Source organism: Lissotriton vulgaris, chromosome 2_1, assembly GCF_964263255.1.
Source record: "Lissotriton vulgaris chromosome 2_1, aLisVul1.2, whole genome shotgun sequence".
NCBI lineage: Eukaryota > Metazoa > Chordata > Amphibia > Caudata > Salamandridae > Lissotriton > Lissotriton vulgaris.
In genome coordinates, this window is record NC_141687.1 from 1,068,483,358 (window position 1) to 1,068,507,978 (window position 24,621).

A 24,621-nucleotide genomic window follows, 5' to 3' on the forward strand; every position below is an offset into this window, starting at 1 on the left:
GCTGTGAGGTATCGCAGTCTCAGGGGCCCAGGTCACATTCTGTTCATTCTACGTTACGCCAACCGTGGAGGAATCTCAAACTCTCTCAACGGTCTCTTTGTTTTGAACGTGTTTTTCACTCTGGTGGAATTTGTCAGAAAACTCTCGACAGTCTGGTCTGACCGGATTCCTGGAGAGCCGGGCTCTCGTTTCTCGCCGGTGCTGTCGAAACTCACCTGGGGGTCACGTTCACTACCAGCCATTCTGAGCCACGCCAGCCATCTGAGTGGTCGTGTCCCTCTGTCGCGGCTCCAGAAGTGATCCTTCGTCCTTAGCGCATCGCTGCATCCAGAGCTAATCATTGCCCACAGCGCCCTGAGGTACCAAGAGCGAAAAATTGTATATAGCGCCTTGCGGCACCCAGGGTAAAGAATCGTCTAAAGCACCTCGCCGCGCCCGAACCAGAGTTGCTTGCAGCGCTCCATTGTATTTGACGCAGAAAATCGTATATAGTGTCTTGAAAGTATAGCGCCTTGCTGCTGCTGCCTGAGTATTATATCTTCCCTTTCTTCTTCTAGAGCGAACCTGAAGAGGTTTTCCACTTTATTCTCAAAGGGACCACCAACCTCTGCTCCAGGACCACTTCGGAACCGGCGCCCTTTTCCCTGAAGGAAAATCGAAGGATTCCTCCGTCCCTGGCCGCCATGTCGCTCACCGCGACCCTTTCAGCCCTCCTGCTACTGGCCGCGGCTAGCAACGCCCAGGGTAAGTCACTCGTGCGTTTCTTGTGTTACGTGAGGTTCGGTCAGTCACAAAGAGTACAGCATTGGGCCCATGAGGCAGAGCCAGCTTCACGCCCCAGAGCAGGCGCCGCGCCTGCAGAGAAAGCAGCGCCACTCACGCAGCAGCGTCAGGACAGTGCCGGACTCACTCACACACCACAGGTGTAGGACAGTACGGGCGTCACACCCTCACTCGCAGGGGCGGCCTTAGGCATGTGCAAGCTGTGCACCTGCACATAGCCGCCAAACCCCAGGGGCTGCCACGCCAATATATATCCTTAATATAATAATCCTCTGAGGATGGATACATATTTGCGTGGCGGCCCCTGGCAGGGATTTGGCGGCCTCCGGCTCTGTAACACCTTCCTGAGCTCCGGGGTGGCTCCGCCCAGGGCCGGGCTGGGAACCATCCGGCCTTTTGAGTCCCCAAGGATAGTGAGATTGGGCAGTTTTAGAGGACAACTCCAGTAAATTCAACACTTTTGAATCAATGTTGGGAGGGTGAGAAAGATTTTCAGGGTGAGTGTGGGCTCTTTGTAGTCTATGGAAGGCATTTTGCTCGTTTGGATGGTGAAGATGAGTCCTAGGACAGTAACCACTTCCAAAGGAGGGTGAGTTGGGATGTGTGCCTTCCAAAGAGTTTCCTCCCGGCAACTGGGGAATTTTTTTTTTCTCCCTGCCTTGGTCCACCACGCCTCGCGAGGCGATGCAGGAAGCAAAAGTCAAAACCGAACACCTCGTCGCAGGGCGGGGCTGCTACCACTGTGCTCTGGCACTCCTGGGCCATGGTTTAAGACAAGGGAGCTGGCTGAGAATCCGCCTTCGAGAGCTCAGCAGTTCCCTGACTTCTAATTGTGCAGGGGGAACCGCAGGTCACCACCTATATCTAAAGGACTCCCAAGTGTAGAGTCTTTCAATATAAAGACCTCCAGACCAGGCTTGCCCAAAAAGCGAAAAAGGCAAAAGAGACAGGTTTAAGTACCTTGGATGTTACGAAGGATATCACTTCTCAGTTTGTATAGATTTCACTTGCCGGTATATAGGCTAATTTGTAAACTTGATGTACCAAATGACCTAGTGAGATCATGATAAAAATGTTAACTGAACAGGACAGAGCGATGATGCTTTTGCCCAAATCACAGATCTCTACTCCTGCATCGGGATCTAATCCATGGCTCCCTGGCAGCCACCCTTACATGCCCCCGTTCACACGAGACCTTCATGTGGATGGGAAGTCTCTGAACCAAGCACCCAAGTTGAGTGAGTGAAGGAGAATTCCAAATCATCAGTAATCAAAATACTGCATCTCTAATGTAGTTGGGTAGTGTAGGTAGAATACTCTGAGAACCCATAGTCCTGCAGATTGATGCTATAGTAGGCTAGTCGTAGGGTTATTGCTGTCTTGGAAACTTTTAAGGGATCTTTAGAACAAATGGGGTTGCTGAAATGTCTACAATCACTTCTCTAACTAGACAATCTTTAGACCACCCCAACAAATCTTGGCCCCTTCCAAACCTGTGAATCAAATGTTTTGAGCTCGGGAATAGATGTGATGGTGAAAATATCCATTTGTGAACAGAATGAAACCTGAATGATGGAACGGAGAACTCTAATTTTCAGATCTCAAAAATGAAGGCTCTGACCGGGTCAGCTTCACACATTTCAATATGAGATACACAAATGCAAATTCTTGTGGAATTACCCACTCTGAGTCAAAAGAGGGGTGCTAACTGCTAAATTAGCACGTCCCTGCTTTCTGATGAACTATATGGCTGTCCTTCTGAGGCATGGGTGTACTTTTTTTTGTTGCAAAAAACACCCATGTTTCTTAGAAGTTTTTGTTTGTGTTCTACGAAGCAGGAAAAAAGGTGCAAAGGATAATCTGTTAAGCACAACATTTTCCAAACAGGTCAGCATTTCATGGTGGCTTGTGGAGCAAGTCGTGTTTTGCCTTTCAGAGTAATGTTTCACCCGTATCTAGCACGGTTATCCATGTGTATCATTTTTTTAAACCAATGATTTTTTAGATTTTTTGTTTTAAATTGTTTTATAGATAGACATATGATTTAGCAAAAGTGCAGCCAAATGCTGTAGCAATCCCATCAGTCAACATTCAACAAACATCATAAAGGTTTTGTGAGAGGGCGATCAATTCAGAAAGGCAGTTTTCTAAACAATGTGTGTGTGTGCGTTTGTGGTAGTACGAAGGCTGTCACCCAACAAGGGGAATCAACAGGTATTACATTGTTGTCTACTACTAGTGAGCAGCCCATCCTAAGATTATAAAGTGGGAACAGGGAGCATGTGGGAATCGTGAAAGGAGGGAAAGAACTTTGGTTAAACTGAGGCTGTGTGCATTAAGAAGGCAGTAATAGGGCGAATAAAAGTGTATTAAAAAATAAAAAAGAAGGCAGTAGGAGGGTGCAAGGGCTCGCTGTGGAAACATTCAGTAGCGCCAGTGGGTTAAGGCGTCAAACAAAGTAGGGGTATAGTGTGTTACCCGTCAGGGTATCAAGGTATGAAGAAAGGCTGTGGCAGCGTAAGTGTATCACAAACTAAGGGGGTAGGAATTTTATACAGGAGAGGAACCTGGTGTGGAAGATATTGTCAGACTTTCCAACGAGGTGACCCTTGCAGAATGATCAATCATTTTTGCGGTGTCTTTGCATGGACCTTAGCTTCTTGTCCATAAGAGAGGAAGACACTTCCCGTTCTAATGGCTGTGGTAGCCAACGATGACCGTATTAGAGGATTAGCAGAAACCAATATGGCTCCTCTTTAGGGCCCTCTCCTTAAAGCCTTGGGTAGGACTTGATTAAGATCTCCAGAGGTTGCTTCAGGAAATGATGCTCCGAGCGGGGTTGGAGGAGAGGCAAAGACCAACCGTAACAAAAATGTTCGTGGGCAGATCAGATAATTTGCTGTTAATAGGAAAAAAGCTTGCACATATGTTTATAAGACTGCAAAGTAATTTCTGGATGGGTGAGGAGGGGTGTCATCCTCATTTGTTTCATCATCGGTGCAGTCTCTGGACTGACTTCAGACAGCCTCATCTCCTTAATAGCAAGTTTACCCAATGAAAATTGTACTTAAGTACCCTCATGATGACAGGTGTCCGTCTGCTTCAGTGGTATCAAAAATGGTGTTGCCAAAGGCCAAGAACAGCCATGTCCATGTCATTAGGTTAGTTTTGATGTGCCTCAAGAAGATATCTGAAACCAACTGAGAGCTGAGACCACCACAGATAATCCTTCGACACCCACTGAGTCGACATATTTGGGGTCCTAAGATTCCTGCATTTAGCCAATCACATGTGAATGGTGGGCAACTAAAAGGAAACTCAATTGCCATTGTATTCCACTGAAGGTGGACAACTGAAAGAGCACTAGGCAATTCAGGCCATGAACTGGCGGGAGAGGTTCCCATGCAACATTCCTAGTTGTCTAGGATTTGGAGCGAAGGATTCACAGGAGTTAGGGGCGTGACCGGACCAGCGACCATAATGGCCGCTTGGAGCTAAAGCTACATGGAAGCCCCGTTTACAACATCCCCACACAGTGCTAAACCACAACAAAACCCACTACTGAGGGCCAGATGTAGGTAGGCTTTTACCGGTCGATAACGGCCGATATCAGCCGTTACCGACCAGTAAAAGCCTTTTCCCATGTAGGAGGCATTTTTACCGATTCGGTAAATTCCGAATCGGTAAATGTTGATTCGGTATTTACCGAATCGGTATTTACCGATTCGGTATTTACCGAATCAACATTTACCGAATCAGTAAATAAGATGTAGGAAGCACTTAAAAGTTTGCTACTGGGCTTTAAGAATTTGTTATTTACCACCAACTATTAGTTGGTGGTAAATAAGGAATTCCTATGTAAATGCATAAATGTGCATTTACACCTGTGCCATGTGACAGACATACATGCCCTTAGGGCATGTATGTATGCCACATGTGCACACCAACACTAATCAGGGGTGCAACAGGGTGTCAAAGTGACACCCTGCACCCTTGACTTTTTGCCAATTTTAACGAATCGGTAATTACCGATTCGGTAATTGACATTCATTCCTATGGGCCTCCAGGCCCATAGGAATCAAAGGCAAATACCGAATCAGTAAATACCAATTCGGTAAATACCGAATCCTACCGATTCAGTATTTTTTACCGAATAATTACCTACATTGGATTTACCGATTCAAAAATACCGAATAGGTAAAATTCTGTATTTTCGAATCGGTAAATCAAAAATACCTACATCTAGCCCTAAGTGGTGACAAGGCTTCGCCTGGCAATTATCGGTTAGTGGCACTAATCGACAATGAGGCCAAATACTTTGCGGGCACATTGTTGGAAGAGCTTACATCCTAGACGGACACAAATGATATAATTCAACTAAATCAGACAGGCTTCAGTAAGAAAACAGGTACAGAAACGAACATCTTGACATTATCCCTGCTTATAGACGCAGCAATTTCGAAGAAACTGCAGCTGCACCTTTGTTTTATCAATTTTAGTGCCGCTTTCGATAATGTGGACCGATCAAGACTGTGGGGAAGCTAGCCAGCTGGGGTATCCCAAATGCTCTTTTAAAAATGATAATGCTCCTATATACAGATACCTGGGTACAGGTTACACTAGGCTCAGGCACGCATCTGACAAGGAAAGTAAAAACAACGAAGTCCCTCAAACAGGGTGCTGGCACCCATGTTATTTAATTTATTCATGGCAGACCTAGTACAATTACTCAACACCAGCAATGCTCACACACCCAGGATGGGGGGCACAACTCTGTTCATTCTCCTTTATGCTGACAACGTAATCTTGCTCAGCCCCACAGCAGTTGGCTTGCAACATCTTCTCAACAGCATGCAGGATTACGCTGAGGCAAATAAGCTGTCAATTAACTTAAAGAAAAATAGAACTATGTCAATCAACATCAAAAGGAAGGAAGTTAGAAGCTGGCATCTGGGTTGTACACAAATATATTCAGCGGGAGCCTATAAGTACCTAGGTGTCTACATTGACAAAGAAGGACCATTTGCTCAACACCTAGAAGAGATTAAAAGGAAGGGGCTGGTGCTAGCACTAACCATGAAAAGCCTAACATCTAAATTATCAGACCCAACACTGAGTCCCCTACTGAATGTAGCACAGGCTAAAATCCTACCCACAATAACTTATGGTAGGGAAGCCTTAAGAGGCAGAGATGCTAAAAAGTTGGATACAACTTTGGTAAAAGCATACAGAACCACGTTTAGCCTTCTAAACTACATTTCCCTGGTGCAAATTAGGCTGGAAATCAGCGTCCTGAAGCAATCATGGGCCAGATACGGCGCATACATCAACTGTTGGAATAAAATCAGACTATCACCCCTAAAACTCTAAATCAGCTTCTATGGCAAGATCTTCAACAGAGGAAGGATTCTCCAGCAAGAAGCTATCTTCAGGAGGCGCTAGCATGCACTGGACTCTTGTCCCTTTGGAACACACAAACCCACCATCCAGCTTTTAAGAAACTAGTTTGGAAATCCTTGAAACAGTTGGCGTTGGTGGAGGACAAAGCAGCCTTTTCTGCAAGATCGCACACCTGGATGACTCTGAACAATTACAAAGTCCTAGCTCCCCAAAAATATTTTAATTTGGGCTACCCGAAATCACAGAAATTAAAATTCTTAAAACTTCGCCTTGGCTTGATCCCGTGCACTCAGAACCTTCCACCATGGAAAAGGGAGCCATCTCAAACATCTTGGAGTCTGTGCAAAAATGTCCAGTGTGACATTATCCATTTATTATACTCCTGCAAGGAGCGGATACAGGAAAGGAGACAGCTGCTTAGAGTCACCCTGAACCAAAGGAGCATTTGCTCAAGGAGACAAGCAGTTTTGGCATGCTTTCACCCAGCAACACCTCAATTAAACTGTAGACTAGTGAGATTTCTAGATGCAGACGAGAAAAAAATGCTATTGAACACCTAAACTCCTTTCAGGCTAAGGGGTAGCCCGTTAGGCCATCAACTCTTGCAGGTGGCTGGAAGCCAAAATAATTGGGATTACTGTGTCCACCCTTTTAACTATGATAAGAGACTGCCCCCAATAAGGTCGACTTGGGAAGCCTCCATATAATCACTTGGACTGGTCTTTTAATAACGTCCTCTCTTGGTTAATAGCACTGCCCAGACAGAGTAATGAAGCCGGATAGAACGCACAATTTATATTGAGAGCTATCTGTATGAACAACAAATCATTTTTAATCAGATAGCAATTTAACTGTTTTTAAGCTTTTAATGATACATGAATTTTGCAAATGTATAATTAATATCTCGTCATGATTTTATTGTCTTACTTGAAATTTGTATTGCAATGGTTTTAAGTAACTATGCAAATGTAATAAATTCAATTCAATGCAATCCACTACAATGAAGTGTTCCTGAAATCGGAACATCCAAAGCGTCTTCCGGACTGAGCACTGTTCTCCTGCATCGCCGTTTAACTGAGTAACCGGCTAAAGAAACACCCATCAGTCGCACTGCAAGAGGACGCCTGGGGAGTGAAGGATTCGCACACAGAGTCGGCAGAGAGGGAAAACCGTAGTCCAGCGCGGGTTCCCTGGAAGCAGCGACAAATGACTGCGAGTGGCGGATTCACCCTCTCCTCACCCTTGCAGAGTGCATGGACTGAGGAAAAGCACCAGTGCAGCCAGTGTCGCGTAAGCCTCGCCTGATCAGGCACAAGATTGTAACAGTGGCGCTCTATGGCGAGGGGTGAGCCCTGCAGGACTGGGGTCTCCCTTTCCAGCGCGTCCCTATTCGACTAGGCCACATAGCCGGACCCGCTGAATCACCGCGGGTCAGAATGGGGAGCGCCCGTGAGCAATAGGGCCTGCTCTGATGCTAATCAAGCACGCTATAGATACAGAACTTTGGGAACTGCCACTAAACCAAACATCAAGGTGCACAAAGAGAAAAGGCCCGCTTGTTGTGCCCGGTAAGGAGGAGAGGGTAGAGACGGCTATGCAATCATCTGGGAGAGCGAGACTGAGCCGGTGAGACTGGGTAGATGCTACAAAGAACCACAACTCACAACAATTATCGTTATACTTTACATTTCCCACGTCATCTTCAGTGATATACACCAACGCCACCTCAACCAAAGAATTGCCAGCATTGCAATAACTGGGTAGAGGTACACTGCAGTCGGGGGGGGGGGACACCCGTGGAACCAGCACATCGTCACTTACCTGGGGGTGAAGATTGAGACCAAAGGGAATGGTGTGCAAGGACCCTAAGCAGCGCCTATTGCAATTCGAAGTGTCCAAGGCACCAGAGGGCTGACAAACTACAGGTATGGCACACTAAATGTCCGTCGGTGCGACGGGAGAAACCAGATACCACCACGCTCCTGCTCGAACTGCGATCAGGGTTTAAGACCCTAGACACCCGCTTTGATGCACTAGATAGACGGCTTGACGGGCTGGGGGAGCGGATTGATCGTCACGAAACCCGCCTGGACACAGCAGAAGGAAGTATATCGGATCTGGAAGATGGAGCGGCCCAAACTACTAAGCGCGAGGAGCTCCTCGAACGCATAATAAAGACAGTCGCAGCCAAGAACGAGGATTTGGAAGCCAGGAGCCGCCGCAATAACGTGCGCATCATGGGGATTCCTGAATCTACCAACACAGGGAGGTTAGACCAGTTTGTCGAGTGCCTACTGACCAACTTGCTCAGGTCTGAACAATTTAAAAGCACATTTGTAGTTGAAAGAGTGCACAGAACATTGGGGCCCAGGCCAAGCCCTGTGTGCCCACCAAGACCCATACGGGCAAGACTCCAAAACTTTAAAGACTGAGACACGGCTCTTCATCTCACCAGAGAAGCTGAAACTCTGTCCTGGAAGGGATCAAATGTCTCCATATACCCGGACTTCAGGGGTATGGAAATGTTTAAAATGTTCAAAGATGCAGTTACACCAGCTTAGTTGACAGTCATATGCGTTATTCACATCCTACAGAGAAAATATAGTATGCTTGACTACTCACATTGGCACATAAGGTAGAAATACATCACAGCATGAAAGTCGCCATACTGACATGGAACGTACAAGGCCTTAATAATCAAAAGAAATGTAGTCTAGTACTTCAATATGCGCGTCAACACAGCACAGACATAGTTTATCGACAAGAAACACACATATCACCTTCCTCTCTACATAAGTTTGCATCTGCCTGGGGTCCCCATGGGTTCTTTTCAAACTATAGCACATACGCTTGAGTAGTAGCGATACTGGTTAACAAACAGTTGTCCTTTGTACTTACTGCAACTTTTACAGACCCAGGAGGACGTTTTCCTCTGGTAACAGAGGTCCTGGCAGGGCACAAAGTCTTGCTGGCCAATATATACTGCCCAAATACAAATGATCCGGCCTTCTATGAACAGCTCCAGTCGCAATTAGACACTCTAGAGGCCGATTACTGGCTGTTATTGCGATCAATGCTTCCATGGGTTCAAACAGTAGTACACTTGCCCTGCACCCTATCAGACCACTCCTCAGTACTCATGTCAATACAAGTACCGGCTGAGGGAGGGTTCGAGAGGCAGTGCAGGTTCCCTACCATGGCGTTGAGAGACACTGTCATTAGAGAGGAACTGCACACAGCAATAGTGGATTACTTTGCCCATAACACAGCATGGGTCTCCACCAGAGTGTTCTATGGGAGATGGGAGGCCTTTAAGCGTGCTGATCGACCTACGGCGCAGCTTAGCTAGATTAGAGGAAGAACTACCCAAACTAGATAGAGAGAACATGGCAAGACAGGACCGAGATAACGCACCTTATATGAACCGCAGGACAGAATTATTGGCAGAATATACTGAAGCAGCAGAACGGGAAGCACACTTCCTGGGAAAATATGCGAAGGCCCGTAGGTATGGGGAGGGGGAGCGAACAAGTTGCATGCTTGCACGGCTGCTCCAGCCACATTATAAGCAGAGCTATATTACTAACCTGCAAGAGCCAGACGGAGGGATGGCTGTGGGAACGGCTGCCATTAAGCAGACATTATTGCAATACTACATGGATCTTTACACTACAAGGGCAGCAATCAGTGCAGATGGGGATTAAAGAATTCTTAAGCAAGATAGCTATAGTTTGGCTCCCTGATGTGTACAGACAATTCCTAAGTGAACCATTCTCAACCGATGAGATAGAACAGGCTATTGAGGCTATCGGTGGATCCAAGGCCCGGGCCTCAATGAGTTCTGCGGTGCCTTCTACAAATCATATAAGAATCTGCTTGCTCCCTACTTACTAGAAGTTTATGCAGAAGCCTTAGAGGAAGGAATACTTCCACCCTCGTTCAGCGAGGCATTCCTGATATTGTTACCTAAACCTGGCAAATATCCTGAAAAGTGTGGCTCGTATTGACCGCTCTCTTTGCTCAATTTGGATTATGAAATTTAGCAAAAATGCTGGCGACTAGGTTGTCCCTACTTATGGAGCAGCTTATAGCACCAACGCAAACCGGATTTATAAGACACAGATCCACAGCTCTAAACTTAAGGACCTTTTTTCTGTGGTTAACAGAATAAATCTGACTACTCCCGCAGTAGCTGCATTTTTAGATGCGGAGTAGGCGTTCGACTCCGTGGAGTGGCCCTTCTTACATGCTGTATTGGCTAAGATGGGCGTTCTGAAGGTCTTTGCAGACTTGATTAAACTACTATACACTGCACAGACTGCCCGTATTCGATTCAACGGCATGAAAACAGAACCTTTTCCCATAACTAGAGGCACCAGCAGGGATGCCCTTTATCGCCATTACTTTTTATAATTGCTATGGACCTGCTCATACGCTAGTTCCAGAGGGATCACTTACATAGAGGGCTCCAGTTCAAGCATGTTCATCACCACCCCCTTTTCTGAACCAGTTCAAGCATGGGCAGGTACTGGTGACCTTAAATGCAGATGATATGGTGCTGTATGTTTGTACACCAGAGGTTAACCTCTAGCCGCTGCTAGGGGAACAACAACGTTTTGGAGCCGTATTCGGCCTCCACATTAATTGGGGCAAATCTGAAGTGTTTTCATTGAAGATCGCTTGTGCGGAGAATTCCCCCTACACTGGTGTTTAGCAGAGACCAAATATTTAGGAATTCAATTGCACAGAGATAAAGAACAAGGGATACGTCTTAATTACGGCCCAGTGTTAGACGGCCTACAAGCACAAGTGGAATGCTGGGTCAAACTACTGTTGTAAATGGCGGGGCGGATAGCAACCTTTAAATTGGTGGTACTACCCCATCTCCTTTACCCATTTTCAAACATACCCATCCCACTTACTAACGCTTTTTTCAAACAGGTCCGCACACATTTTATAAAATTGGTGTGGGGGGGCAAGCGACCCACATGAAATACAAACAATATCTACTACTTGCTGGGCATGGCAAAAACTCCTTAGGAAGACTGGGAGGGAGACACTATAATCACAGGTGCTGCAGATATCAGCTAACCCATGGCTACCTCCAACGCTTGAAGCTCGGACTAGGCGCACGCTAGCTCACTTGGGGGTAGGCACCATAGGCAACTTGTTCCATGGTGGGCACGTTTTCTCCCAGACAGCAGACCCCCACGTCCCAACAGCCACATTCATGGATCAGTTTGTCCTGGCCCGTATACAAAATACACTTAGGGATGTAATCCCAACCTACCCTATAGAGCCTGAAGAGTTTGAGCCACTCACATCAGTCATTAAAGATAGCAGCGGGGAGCATGTTACGTCTAGTCTATACAAGGCATGTCTCGCATTGATGCCACAGCATGACACCAAAGTTAGGGATGTCTGGTTGACTGACATAGGGCAGCCACTCACAGTAAGATATGGGAAAGATTCTGTAGGCAGACTAAGCTTGTCTCTTGTAATCATAGACACAAGCTTATTCATTTCAAGATACTTAGATGGGCTTACGTTACACCACAGCAGATGATCCGCATTAAAATTACTAAATTCACACATTGCCCTAAATGCAATGCGTTAGCAGCCTCTTTCATACACATGACTTGGACAGGTAATATAATAAACACCTATTGGCAAGACGTATTTAGCATAATGCAGCAAATTACTGGGCTACAACCGCCCCCGCCCCATTATTGGCGCAGATAGGTTATGTGGACATGCTGCTCAAAAGTAATCGCAGATTTACAGCGGTGACACTGCTTCTAGCGAAGCACAAAATAATTATACGCTAGGGTACCAGACAGAAACAAACAGTTAAAGGGTGGCTTATTGTGACATTACGAGTGAGCTATATGCTGAGCTACAACCCCCCACATGTCGCCCGAAGGACGTATGGCAGCCTTTACGGGAATACCTTCGAGAGCAGGAGGAAAGACACACAATCTAGCCAGGGGAGGCAGCTTCCGGAATAAAGTTCATAAACAATGTGGTGTAATTACAGGAATTATACAAGGAGACAGTGCCAATACAGAATGAGCTAGGGCTAATGGCTACAATAAGGCATACAGGAGGTAAAGGAGGGTTCACGTTACAGTGAATGCTGTTGCCCACTACTCCACCCCAGTTTGGACCCAGCCATATGCAAATCAGTCTTGACCCTGTGCCCCATGGGAACAGTCCAAAACGAACTGCCAGGCCAGGTCCTCCCTGCACAATGGCGGCAGGTTTCAAAAGTTCACACTGTACAATTTCTGGAGCAGTTATTTTATCCTTTGGGTGAAAACCATATACTGCATTCAGGCACTTGTCAGCGACTTACGGGACCCTTCTCTTTGACTTAAGGTGAGTAGGGAGCAAGGTCCAAGGCAACACCAACAGGTCACCTTGGGTGGCACCTGGGAGGCTGGGTGCAGAGGTATGTTTCAGTGTCGGATGCTGTAATGACCGGGTTCTAGACCAGATGGGATCAGCTCCTGAGAGCCCCTCCAACCCAGCCGGAACATAACCACCTCCCTCCTCAGGACCCATCTATCCAGGCACCTGGGTACCTACCTGAGGATGGGGAACTCGCAATATACAAGCTCATATCATCAGAAACACCACTAAATCTATAGGGATACTAAGAATACTCACTGATTACTAAGGACATCCATGCCCTACACCACACTCATACCTCATAGTCTCGCGACCACATGGGTCCAGACTAATCTACCCTGGGGCAGTTCTGATTATCTACCATTACACACTGATTACCCTCAGTGCTCACTCGAAACGCAATCTGGCGTGCCATACACACTGCTCACCCTCAGTGCTCACTCGACACGCAATCCGGCGTGCCATTCACACACTGAGCTGCAGCCCCAGTGCTCTCTGTTTATCCGGTCCACAATCCGGCGGACCTAAAAACCGTATCCCCCCGGTGCTCACTCACTTACAACATGATCCACAATCCGGCGGATCTACACACTGACCACAATCAGTGCTCTCACTAACGCCACTTACCAATGACGACCACTTTCCTATGAATACCTTCAGCTCTCTGTCTCTATGTTGGGAAGTCTCTCTCACTATTCACTAAGGGTTCGCTACTACAATAATATTATGGGATGGCCGAATCACTTAGTGTCAATAATTCCCTAGCTCAAGGGCTCCTCTCTCTCCCTAATTATTCAGACTTACCGGATCAGGGGCAGCATCTGTTCTGGCTATAACATCTGACTAGAAGAAAAAGGTTACCTGTGCTTTAAGAAGAATAAACACACACTGTATGCAGGAGTTATTCCCTGATTTAAACGCTCCTATTTCCTTTTGATCCATCAGTTGCTAAAGCATCTGGTTAGAAGAAAGGCTAGCTTTATCATAAGAATAACACATGCACACTAGTTCACTAAGAACTGGGGTATCTTTATTACAATAATCATAAAATACACATACACAAATCTGCGGGGTCTCTATAACTAACAGGAACTTTAACACACCGCTGAAAGAAAAGGATTAGACATACAGTATGAGGACAAGGTTATCTGCGGGGTCTCTTGATTAACAGGAACTTTAACACACCGCTGAAAGAAAAGGATTAGACATACAATAGCCTAGGGAATAAAGACAAGATTAAGGTGTAAGTGTAAAGCGGACTAGTTTAGACTACCTCACCTATTAGAAGGAAGATTTCTCTCTGTCTCTGGTGGGATCAGGGCTCTCTCTGTCTCTCCCTCCGTCACCATAGCTTCACGCCTCTGGCTCAATTGCTCCAGCTGACAGCCTCAACTCCTCCATCTGCTTTAATGCTCTCTTCAGCTTCAGCAATCATCTGCCTTCTTTCTCCATTCCAGAAAACCAATAGAACTGCACTGCACTCTGCAGCTCCAGCAGACATCCTACTCTCCACTCTTCAAGAACCAAACTGACCACTCCTCCTCTCCTGCAATTCGCTAATATGGATTCCTCTCCTCTAGTGGAAAGCTCCAGCTAGCAGCCTCCTCCCACCAGGTCCATGCACCGGGCTCCTCGCTCTAGACGCTCCCACAGTGATCAGCTGCTTGTTTCGTCTAGAGACATGAGCCCAGGGACACTTCTTGATTAGATTCAGCTCTGGCCGGTTCTCTCCGGTTCGCTTAGGGCGAACAACAGCTCAAAACCAAAATATTACCTTTTCCCTTAAAGCATCTCATCTCTGCAGGGATAGAAAGCAAAATGGAGTCTCTCTAGTTCTGGGCCTTGTAGGCCTGAGAAGGATGAAATAACCCTTAGCTCTGTCAGAGTACCTACACAAACCATACCAATGTGTAATATAAAGTCAAGACCACAGGATCCAACCTCTACTATAGGCAAAATAATGAAAGGCAAAGCCAATAGGCAATAGATGGATTAGAGTAAGGGATCTATCATCATATAAAGCAGCTATCCTCTTCTAGGTCTGGAAGAAAGGGCTTAAAAGGGAAGAATACAGCCTATAGGTGTGAGCAAGCTTAAAGTCTTTATCACTCCAAAATAGAGCCAAAAAGCCTGTCAAGACAGATGCCCCGCTCACTTCAATGGGGAGCAGTCTGGTTGAAAAGAGCCTGCAAGCTGCGACTGGGGGGCCAGTCTGGGTGAACCCATGAGGGACTCAGTCCTTGAGATCTTCAGGCATGTGGGGACACTTTGGATCCACCTCTCGAGAGGCTGTGGGGCTCGTGCAGTGGTGCTTTAGGGTAGGGTTCATGCTACGGCAGACATTGGCGGTTGAGGAGGCCTGTACAAAGAGGCTGCAGGCGGCGACTAGGGGTCCAGTCCAGGAAAACCCAAGGGTGGGCTCAACTGTTGAGGGTCTCAGGACCCCATTGGCACAGTCACCTCTCTCAGACTCGGGCTGTGGGGTGCGGGTGCAAAGGTACTTTGAGGTATTGGGTGGCAGCAGTCGGAGGCTCACTCTTTGTCTTGGTTCTGAAGAAACAGGGCAAACAGGACAGCTGGGCCACTCTCAATGTGAGTCTCACTGTTCCTTACAGGTTGGTTTTCTTCAGTGTTGGTGTCCGGTCTGGACACAACACGCCTTGGTTGTTGCAAGGGGTCTGGTACCCCAGGTTTTAGTGCTGTGCAGCTCGGTCGGTCTGGGGATCCCCACACAAGGAGGAAGGATAGAGCTGATCTGTGGGAGCATGGCAACCTCTTCCTGGGCAGCTACAGCATCTGTAGTCCCGGTAAGTGGCACAACAGTGAACCGGAACTTGCTTCTTTGGTGCCTGCGGCTGCAGGGGAGTAGCTCCTCTCCTAAAAGGGAGTTCTCTGTCAATTTGAGAAGCACTGGCAGCCCTCCAGAATTCTTGGAGTCTCCACAGTGGCAGGACGAGTTGGTTTCTCCATGAGGGTCGGGTGCAGCAAGCAGGCTGGCAGGGTTGGTGCCAAGTCAGTAGTTGCTCCTCGGTTCTCGTGTCAGCAATCTTCCTTGTTCACTCCTTCTTTGTGTCCATCAAATCTGAAATCCTGGTATCAGGGGTACAACCTATAAACTGTATTTAGGGGCATTACTGGGAGTGTCAGGTAGTAGCCAATGGACTGCCTTCCTTTAGTATGACTATACCCTCAATATGACCACTTCTTGTGGATAGTGGGCATAACCCTGATCTAGAGGACCTAATTCTACCAAAACCAAGATGGTGGAATTTTCCTAGTCTTATTCACTTCAGGTAGCCCAACTTAGGGGTGGTACTAGCCTGAGGGTGAACACACCTCCTGACTATCTAATTTTCCTGCCTGTCCTGGTGTCAAATAGGCCCTGGGCAGGGGGTGGTATTTACCCTGTCTGGGGGAGTCAGGATTGCATATCAAAGGCGGTGGAGGCTCTTGAAGATTCCTGCCTTGAAATGCTGATTACTCGTCATCCTACTTGGAGGAGGTGGTAATATCTGCTGCTAGAGCAGGTATTGTTTCCGACCTCAGAGAGTGTGTCTCTCACCCCCAGGGGGTCAGAAACCCGTCTGTGGTGGCGGGTTGGACAGGACCAGTGATCCAATACACTGGATGTTGGTAAGTTTTCAGAGGGTACCTCCAGGGTTGCCTCTGGAGGCATATATTAATAAATCCAGGACTGGAATCAGTGTGGGATTATTAATATGGTGTGTTTGATACCAAACACCATGTGTTTCAGTGAAGCCATTATGTAGCTGGGAAACTAGTTTTGACCAGTGCGCAGTACACACCTTAAGATGGCTTCCCTGTTCCCTTGTACTGTCAGCAATTGAACAGGCCAGCACGGGAACATATCTGCTCATGCACATATGCCCTCATATGTAATATAATGCACCCTGCCTTAGGGCTGTAAGGCCTGCTGTAGGTGTGACTTACAAATATTACATGCAGTGTTAGGAGGCATGGCACACAGGGTGTGTGCCATGTCGTGTTTTCACTTTTTAGAGCACATTGTTCCTCAGCCTGCAGTGGCAGTCTGCCTGAGTTTGGTGCTGTGTCCTTTAGAGTGCTACGCAAACAAATGATGGATGGAATGCTGAATAAATCATACATTCACCCCTAGTCAAGAGATCTGGATTAAATCAATCGGGTCCTTTGGAGTGGCACAAGATATGCTGCAACTCTTAAGTACCCTCTTTAGTACCTATGCCCTAGGTACCAGAGGTGCCACTTACTAGAGACTTATAGATGTGATAAAGGCCTGGCCAATTGTTTTGGGGCAAGAAGACTGGCACTGGGAACCTGGTTAGCAGGAACCCAGTGGACTCCAGTCAAAGTTGCATCAAATAATCAGGCAAAAAGTGGGGGGGGAGGCTACTGCAACAAAAACCCAGTTTCCTACATGCAGGGGGGTTGGGAGAAGAAGCAACAGGCAAAAAATGCATGTGGAGCATGCAGGGTGAAGCATATGTGTATGAAAGCAACGGGGAAGTGCATGAGGTTGAGTGCAACATGGAGGGGGTGGTGAGAAGCACATGGACAACCGTGAGCAACATGGAGAAGCAAAAGGGAGACAGTTGGAAAAAACATACACTCTCTGGGAGGGCTTAATTGAAAAGAAGTGCTTGAAAGCAGTGAAAGCATAGAAGCCAGCCAATCAAAAGTGATGATAAAGAGGCAATGCTACAAGGGAAGGACAAAAACTTGATTGACAAGCTGGGACATGAATAAGAAACAGGCAAATGAGTGACAGGAAAGCCAACCAATGATAAGCAATGGGCGGGATCCAAAACACCTTTATGTTCTTAGTAAGCTCAAAATATGTCGGCAACAGACAACACATGCGCTGTCTAGCAGGTGAGACCAAAAAAGGGAACTTCTCAAGTCTCACCCATCATGAGTGAGACTCACGCTTTTAGAAATCACCTCTCACACATACTAGGTACTAGCTCACACCTAATGAGGAGGGCTAGGCCCTGCCATCCAAATGTCACACTCATCTGCTTGTAGAACTATTTCAGACAGCATAAACGGGTACTGGAAGCCCTCACTTGACGAGATGAGCACTTCTCTGACCTCTATAGGTGGTCGAAGTAGCTGCTTTGCGTGCAGCAGTTCTTCACTACCCACAGGTTATATATTTTCCATATAGTGTATACTTCTGCCTGTATCATGCCTTCAGTCACTTGCCTGGCACATCCCTATTTAAATGAGGCTTGACATTATTTTATGACTATAACATATATTTAAGCTGTTTTAATTAGTTCATTGGTGTTACTTCCTTGTGCTGTCACTAATGTAAGAGTTTGCCTTACATTGTTTCCTGTGACATCAGATGTGCTCATTGGTATGCAATTCTAATACATTTGAAAACCTGTCAGCTCTGCAGCCGAGGCGGGGTGGAGGGTCAGGCCTCTTATGCAGACTGTCGTGCCCCGACGAATGCACTAGGACACTGGGGACACAAGTTGGGGACAGGGGACACCGGACACCACATCCGGTCAGGGGTGGGGACGAGAGGGCAGCCCAGCATGTAGCTAACGAATAAAGTTACCTCCAAACAACCAGCATCGTGTCCTGTGTATGTTCCTGGGCGAAGGGGAACACGACAACTGGCGACGAAGGACGGGATCGGAGCACACCAGCATGCAGAAGGAAATTGCGATTTGAAACCAGGAGCCCACCCTGGATCGCGTCATGACCGGAATAGGAACAGGACCAAAGTGCCACCAAGAGAAGCGCAGCGACGTGGGAGCCCACCCCGATCGCTGCGAAGGAAAAGCCAAGTGAACCAGTAAGCGCCTGAGTGAAGCGAGAGGTTTGAAAGAAATTGGCGCGAGCTCTCGCGAGTGTCTTGGCGGCCAATTTGGAATCAGGCAGCAAAGCCAATCAGAACGGAGCCTACACGGGCGGCCATTTTGAAGTAAGGCATCGTCCTGATTGGCCGTGAAGCAACGCGAGATTACGGCGGCCATCTTGAAGACAGGCGCGAGAGCCAATAGGAAGCGAGAGTCAGCGCGGCGGCCATTTTGGGGTCAGGCAAAGCACGAAGAAGGGCTAAAAAAAGGCAATAACAAAGGAAAAAGCGAAATAAAGAGCAAAAAGGCACAAGAAGTAGAATAAAAAAACGAAATAAGGGCAAAAAAAGGAAACAAAAAAAAAAGAAGAAGAAGAAAAGGCACAAAAAGGTGCATAACAAAGGAAAGAGTAGAACTAAAAGAAAGGGCCCAAGAGACAAAGATGGCTGACCCAAAACCAAGTGCACAGTACAGGAGACCACTACCATTCAGTCTATCTGAACCACAAACAGGAATAAGATGGGAGAAGTGAGTCAGAAGATTTGAAAACTATGTGGAAGCTACCGATGTGACAACAGCAAAAAATGAAAGGTTTATTTCTGAACTTAGTAGGAGATGAAGTGGAGGACCTACTAGTGACACTGCCAAAAGAAGAGATTGCCACCTGTGACAAACTAAAGAAGTACTTAACGGACAAATTTGACCCACAGAGAAATGTTGATTTCGAACGATACAGCTTTATGATCGCATTCCAACAAGCAGAAGAATCTCTGGATGACTTCGCAACAAGGTTACGGAAACTAGTAACTCATTGCGAATTCGACAAGTTCGACAACGAGCAGGCAATAAGATTGCGCATAATCGAAGGCTTTCGTGACATCGAATTCCGCACAAGGATCCTCAAAGAACCTATCTCATTGGAAAACATCCTGATTCTAGGAAGGGCGGAAGCCAGGGCGACAGCCCATGCAAAAGAAATGGAGTGAGGAAAAGTAAGAGGTGGAGAACAGATCCAACGGATGACGAGCAACAACCGATCAGGAGCTTGGAAAAAAGATAGAGGTGACCAGACAGTGAAGAAACAACAAGAAGGAACATGTTACAGATGCGGACTGGAGTTCCCACACCGAGGCCCATGCCCAGCATTTGGCCAGACCTGCAGAAAATGCAATGAAAGGAACCACTATGCCAGCGTGTGTCAAGGGATGCAGTTCAGAAATGACCGAGGAAGACCAGGAAGAGCGCGAAGGCCGACAAGCAGACACATCAGGCATGTTGAGACAGGAGCAAGAAGCTCATCCGTAGAATCAGAAGAAGAGTGTGAAGAAGAGAAAACGGAACGACTGTATCTCATGATGGATGTCACCAGAGAATCAGAAGAGGAAGAAGAAGAAAGTGAAGAAAGAATATGTTTCGTGGACAAAAAGAAGATAAAAAAGACAGAGTCGGTGACCATAAAGGTGGGGCCACATGAAACAAAATTTGTCCTGGACAGTGGCGCGACGTGCAACATCATGTGCGTTTCCGAATACGAAAGAATGAAAGTAAAGCCGACTTTAAAGCCATCTAGAATAGAAGTGTTCACATGGGGGGCCAGAAGACCAGTGACAAACATGGGATAATTCAAGGAGGAACTGGTGTACAAAGATCAAAGATTGACAGAAGACATAAACGTACTGAAAGGAGACATCCCAGCGGATGTATGACGGTACCACGCGTACTTTTACAACGCGTACCGTTACCACGCTACTTTTACCACGCAAGTCGTTACAACGACTTGCGTGGAGGGGCGCTGGATAGTAATTTATTTAATTTACTATTCCAACTCCAGTCCCCGTGGACTCTAGGGAAAGGAGTTGGATAGTAAATTAAAGTATTTACTATCCTGGAGCGCCCCCAAGCGCATTTGGCTGTAACGACCTGCGTGGTAAAAGTAGCGTGCTAACGGTACTGCGTTGTAAAAAATGCGTGGTAACCGTTGCATACCCATCCCAGTGCCATGCCTACTAAGCAACGTTACAGCACAAATAATGGGTCTGATGGAAATGACATACAATATGTCAGAAAAGAAAAACATTTTGAAAGAATATTCAAAACTAACAGAAGGACTGCGAAAACTAAAAGGACGACAGATAACGCTGCACATCGACGAAACAGTAAGGCCAGTTGCACAACACCACAGAAGAGTGCCCATACACCTGCAGCCACAAGTAGAAGAAGAAATTTAAGCACTACTAAAGCAAGATATAATAGAGCCAGCGGAAGGACCGACACCGTGGGTATCACCCATCGTGGCTGTCCCAAAGAAAGAGACGTCCAAAATAAGAATATGTGTGGACATGAGGATCCCAAACAAAGCAATTGAACGAGAACGACATCCTGGGCCACATCTAGATGACATGATCAGCTGTCTCACAGGCACAAGGCGGTTTTCAAAACTGGATTTATGCAAGGGATACCACCAACTAGAACTGGACCCTCAATCACGGTACATCACAACATTTTCCACTCACCTAGGCCTTTTCAGGTACAAGCGTCTGAGTTTTGGGATCTCATCTGCCGCAGAAATATTTCAAGAAACGATCCGACAAGTCATCAGACCAGTAAAGAACAGTGTAAATTATAGTGACGATATCCTGGTGTTCGGCAAATCAGACGAAGAACATGTCAAAGCACTAAGAGAGGTGTGCTCGCTCTTAGAAGAAACAGGTCTGACACTAAATGAAGAGAAATGCGAGCTGGGGCGAAGTGAACTGGTATTCTTTGGCCACATCTTTTCCAAGAGGGGAATGCGGCCGGAATACAGCAAGGTGGAAACACTAGAAAAGGCAAAGAAACCAACAGACGTGGCGGAAGTGAGGTCATTCCTTGGGCTAGCAAGTTACTGCGCACGATATATCAAAGATTTTGTCACTGTAAGCGCGCCACTAGGAGTGTCATGTGCTTATCTAGGTTCCTGATCGATACTGTGACCTTATGCCCCTATTCGGCTATAAATCCATTTATTCCCTATATTGGCATAACCGTTCAAGTGCGATTTTCTGTAAAGTCATCTCTGGCCTCACACGAGCAGAGCCACAGAGCCACATTCCAGCATGACTCTCTGCTACTTCCTTTGCCACCAATTAGTGCAATGACAGAGCAGCAGTCACTATCTGATATTCCTAGATAACACTCCGAGTTCTTCAACAAGATAAAAACTTAGCAAACCTGGAAATCCCCGCTTGCTATGTTTTGATTAGTAATGGAACTCTAATGAGCAACTGATAACTATCACTTCCTAGTGACATCTTTAATTGACGTCTTATGTCCAGCAAACTTGCGTCAAACCCGGCACCTGTCAGGTATAAATATTACCAACGTTGCCTTAAGCAATGAGCGAACATGTTGCTGATGCCAGCTGCCTGCATGACCCCGTGTTGGTAAAAACTAGCACTCTGTCGCTGCAGCCTGCTATCCTGTGGTGGTGAAGCTACTGATTACCATTATCGCCGCTACAGCGCGACCTATGGTGCAGTACGCTTGAGGAGCCGTGCAGCCGTCCTCTGCGAAGACATCCAGCCCAGCTGCCCGCGGACGCTGTCACCCCTCCTTCCTCGACGCGCTGAGAGAAGCCGCTGCCTTTCTCGTGCAGAGAAATCCAGTCCCGGCGCTTCCAGTTTACCCTCGCAGGTGACTGGGATATCGAGAGAGACCCCTGAAGGAGATACCAATCCTCCATCATTCTATTCAGAGGTATGGTGTTGACTAAACCCTTAGACGAGAATTCTTGAAACAAACCTTGGCAAAACCAACTTAACTTAAGCTACTTACTTACTCCCCTTCTCACGTGTTAGGCTTAGGTCAGGCACACTGGGGTAGGCTTAGTTAGAAGCACCAGTTGAGTATGTTAGCCTAATGTATATATGACTGTATATATGTTTTATTACTTTTAAACCATTGTATGGCTAAGAAACCATATCAATGCTTTTACAGTTCTATTTTGCTATTCTTATCTTACTGTACGTACTTTTTATAATAACAGTTATTGCAATTGTGGCAATACATTTCTCTTGTATGAGAAGAAAGACTGTTCAATAAATGTTAACCCTTTATTGATACACGCCCGTCTCTCTATTCTCTACATACTGTGAAAGTAAACTGCACTAGACTGACTGAGTGAAATCTATGTCTATTGTTTCACACGACCCTAGAGATCGACTCTTGATCTGAGGAGCAAAGTTGTCATGTTGCACGGTTGTTGGAAAACTGAATCCCTTCTTGTCTGTGCCAAGGAAGCTGATCACTTCCTATGCAGAGAAGAAAGTTTCCAGTGACCTCTGAGCTAGTTGGTAACACAACCCAATTAAGTTTAGCATAGTCAGTGGAGGCCTGGAATATAAGCAGTTCCACGTCGATACTACTGTTTATGTTATTCCAATGCGCAGGGCCTAGTGGGAAACTAGGAACTACACTACATGGCGCCCTAACGTTTGGTAAGGCGATAAACTAACGCAAGACTTGTAGAGTAACTCAGTCGTGCATATTTCACACCCCTTTCTCCCGTAAATACTCCAATAGACGTCTGGAGTGGGTGAAAGGTTAAAATCCGCCCGACCTTAGTAGGAAGAGATTCCTATGTAAAGCTCTGGTTTATTCAACGTTGAAGGATACAGTGTTCCAAAATATTGTGCATCTAATCTTTGTCTCCTTGGAGACCCACTCTGCAAAAACTGCATTTATACAATGTCAGTAGAAAACAACGGCACCACTGGGGCCGCAGTAGATGCGACTCAGCAAGGTCCCGAATACACAGACCCGGGTGCTATTATCATCCCGGTCCAGTTAAGAAGATCTATAACTTTAAAACTTATAGAAAACGGACTGCCACCTCAAGGTGGTACAGTAATTTTCGTGATAGAGGCTCACGAGTATCGGCAGACAGAGGTATTCTATTCATGGATAAACTTTCCAGCGGTAAACGCTATAACACAAGAGTTTCACTATTACAAAATAGAGGAACCTCCGGGAGAGTACGCTCCTTTCGAGGAGGTGGAAATCCCACTTAAATTTCAAGAGCACCTGCTCTGGTTTAATGGCGCCCTAAAACACAATGATCACATAACTAGGCTCGGTCCACTAGGTAGACCAGGAGCCACGTGGCCGGTTCTAGCCAGCTACACACCACATCCTGACATTGCAAAAATGTCTAAGGAAGAGCTGTTAGCACAGCTAAACACATTAATAAAAATACATAGGCAATTAGTCCAATATGTAATGCGGACTGCAACAGTCCAGCCAGCTGTTAATACACCACAGCTGACCCCTCATCAGGGGAACACAAATAAAATTACACCACAGAACATACAGTCATGTCTTGGTAAAACACCCGTAAAACGGGAACAAATTCCTTTCTGGTTAGCCCAGAAAATCACTCAAATAGAGGCAGTATTTCCTGATACTACTCCTATTGAGAAACACAGAATCTTGACCATCTGCCTTCCTATGGGAATCGCACCACACGTGGAGGACTGTGACACTTGGGGTACAGTCTTTGCTTCCATTTACACAAAAACACACGGTGTTCCGTCTATGGCGGTAATACCAGACGTGCTAAAACAGATTCAAAATGAATTCGGTCCAGAACCCGCTTTAAATCTAGGTATGAAATTACTGAAAGACTTCAAGCAGGTCACGGCTATATTATTAGCCAATGTAAAGGGAGAAGCAGCATCTGTGGCGATTCGCCAGAAGTTGAGGGAAACAGATATAAAAGATCCTGTTGAGCTTGCAAAAATCATAGAAAAATGCTATGAAGAATTAGGTAGAGACAGCTTGGGTGGGAAACCAGTTAAGCCCCAACTTCTCGAAAATCCTGAAAAATTATTTATTAAAAATAATTCAAACACTCCTAAGAAGAGCTGGGATGGAAATAAACAATCCACTCCCAAGGAAAAAGTTTTCCAGTCCAGAGGAAGGTCTCCTCGACGGAGGGAAAGAACTCCGACTCGAGAACGCCAGTCTCCCCAACGGGAGCCCTCTGAGAAAAGATATAACCTTAGAAATAGGGATAATATAAAAAAACCTGATAGATATCAAAGTATTGATACACGTCCCTCTCGATCTTTTCCACAGAATTCGGAAAGAAGAGGACGGTCAGACCCAGGAGAGCACACCAAGTCCAAAGACAAGGAACCTGCTCAAAATAAGAAATCTCAATTTCCTAAAAAGAAGG

General features: G+C 46.4%; 1 protein-coding gene across 2 annotated transcripts in view; it reads left to right on the forward strand.

The window, feature by feature from the left end:
* Positions 1-226: 226 nt before the first annotated feature.
* UPK2 (uroplakin 2) overlaps positions 227-24,621 on the forward strand; it is an 80,990-nt gene continuing 56,595 nt past the window's right edge. The window contains exons 1-2 of one of the 2 annotated variants that reach the window (XM_086956746.1): positions 227-359; positions 595-744. In XM_086956746.1, the coding sequence (XP_086812872.1) occupies positions 684-744 (61 nt within the window). In that variant the 5' untranslated portion in view covers positions 227-359; positions 595-683. Of the gene's footprint in view, positions 360-561; positions 745-24,621 lie in introns of those variants that run through there. The other variant, XM_086956745.1, reaches the window with a different exon arrangement.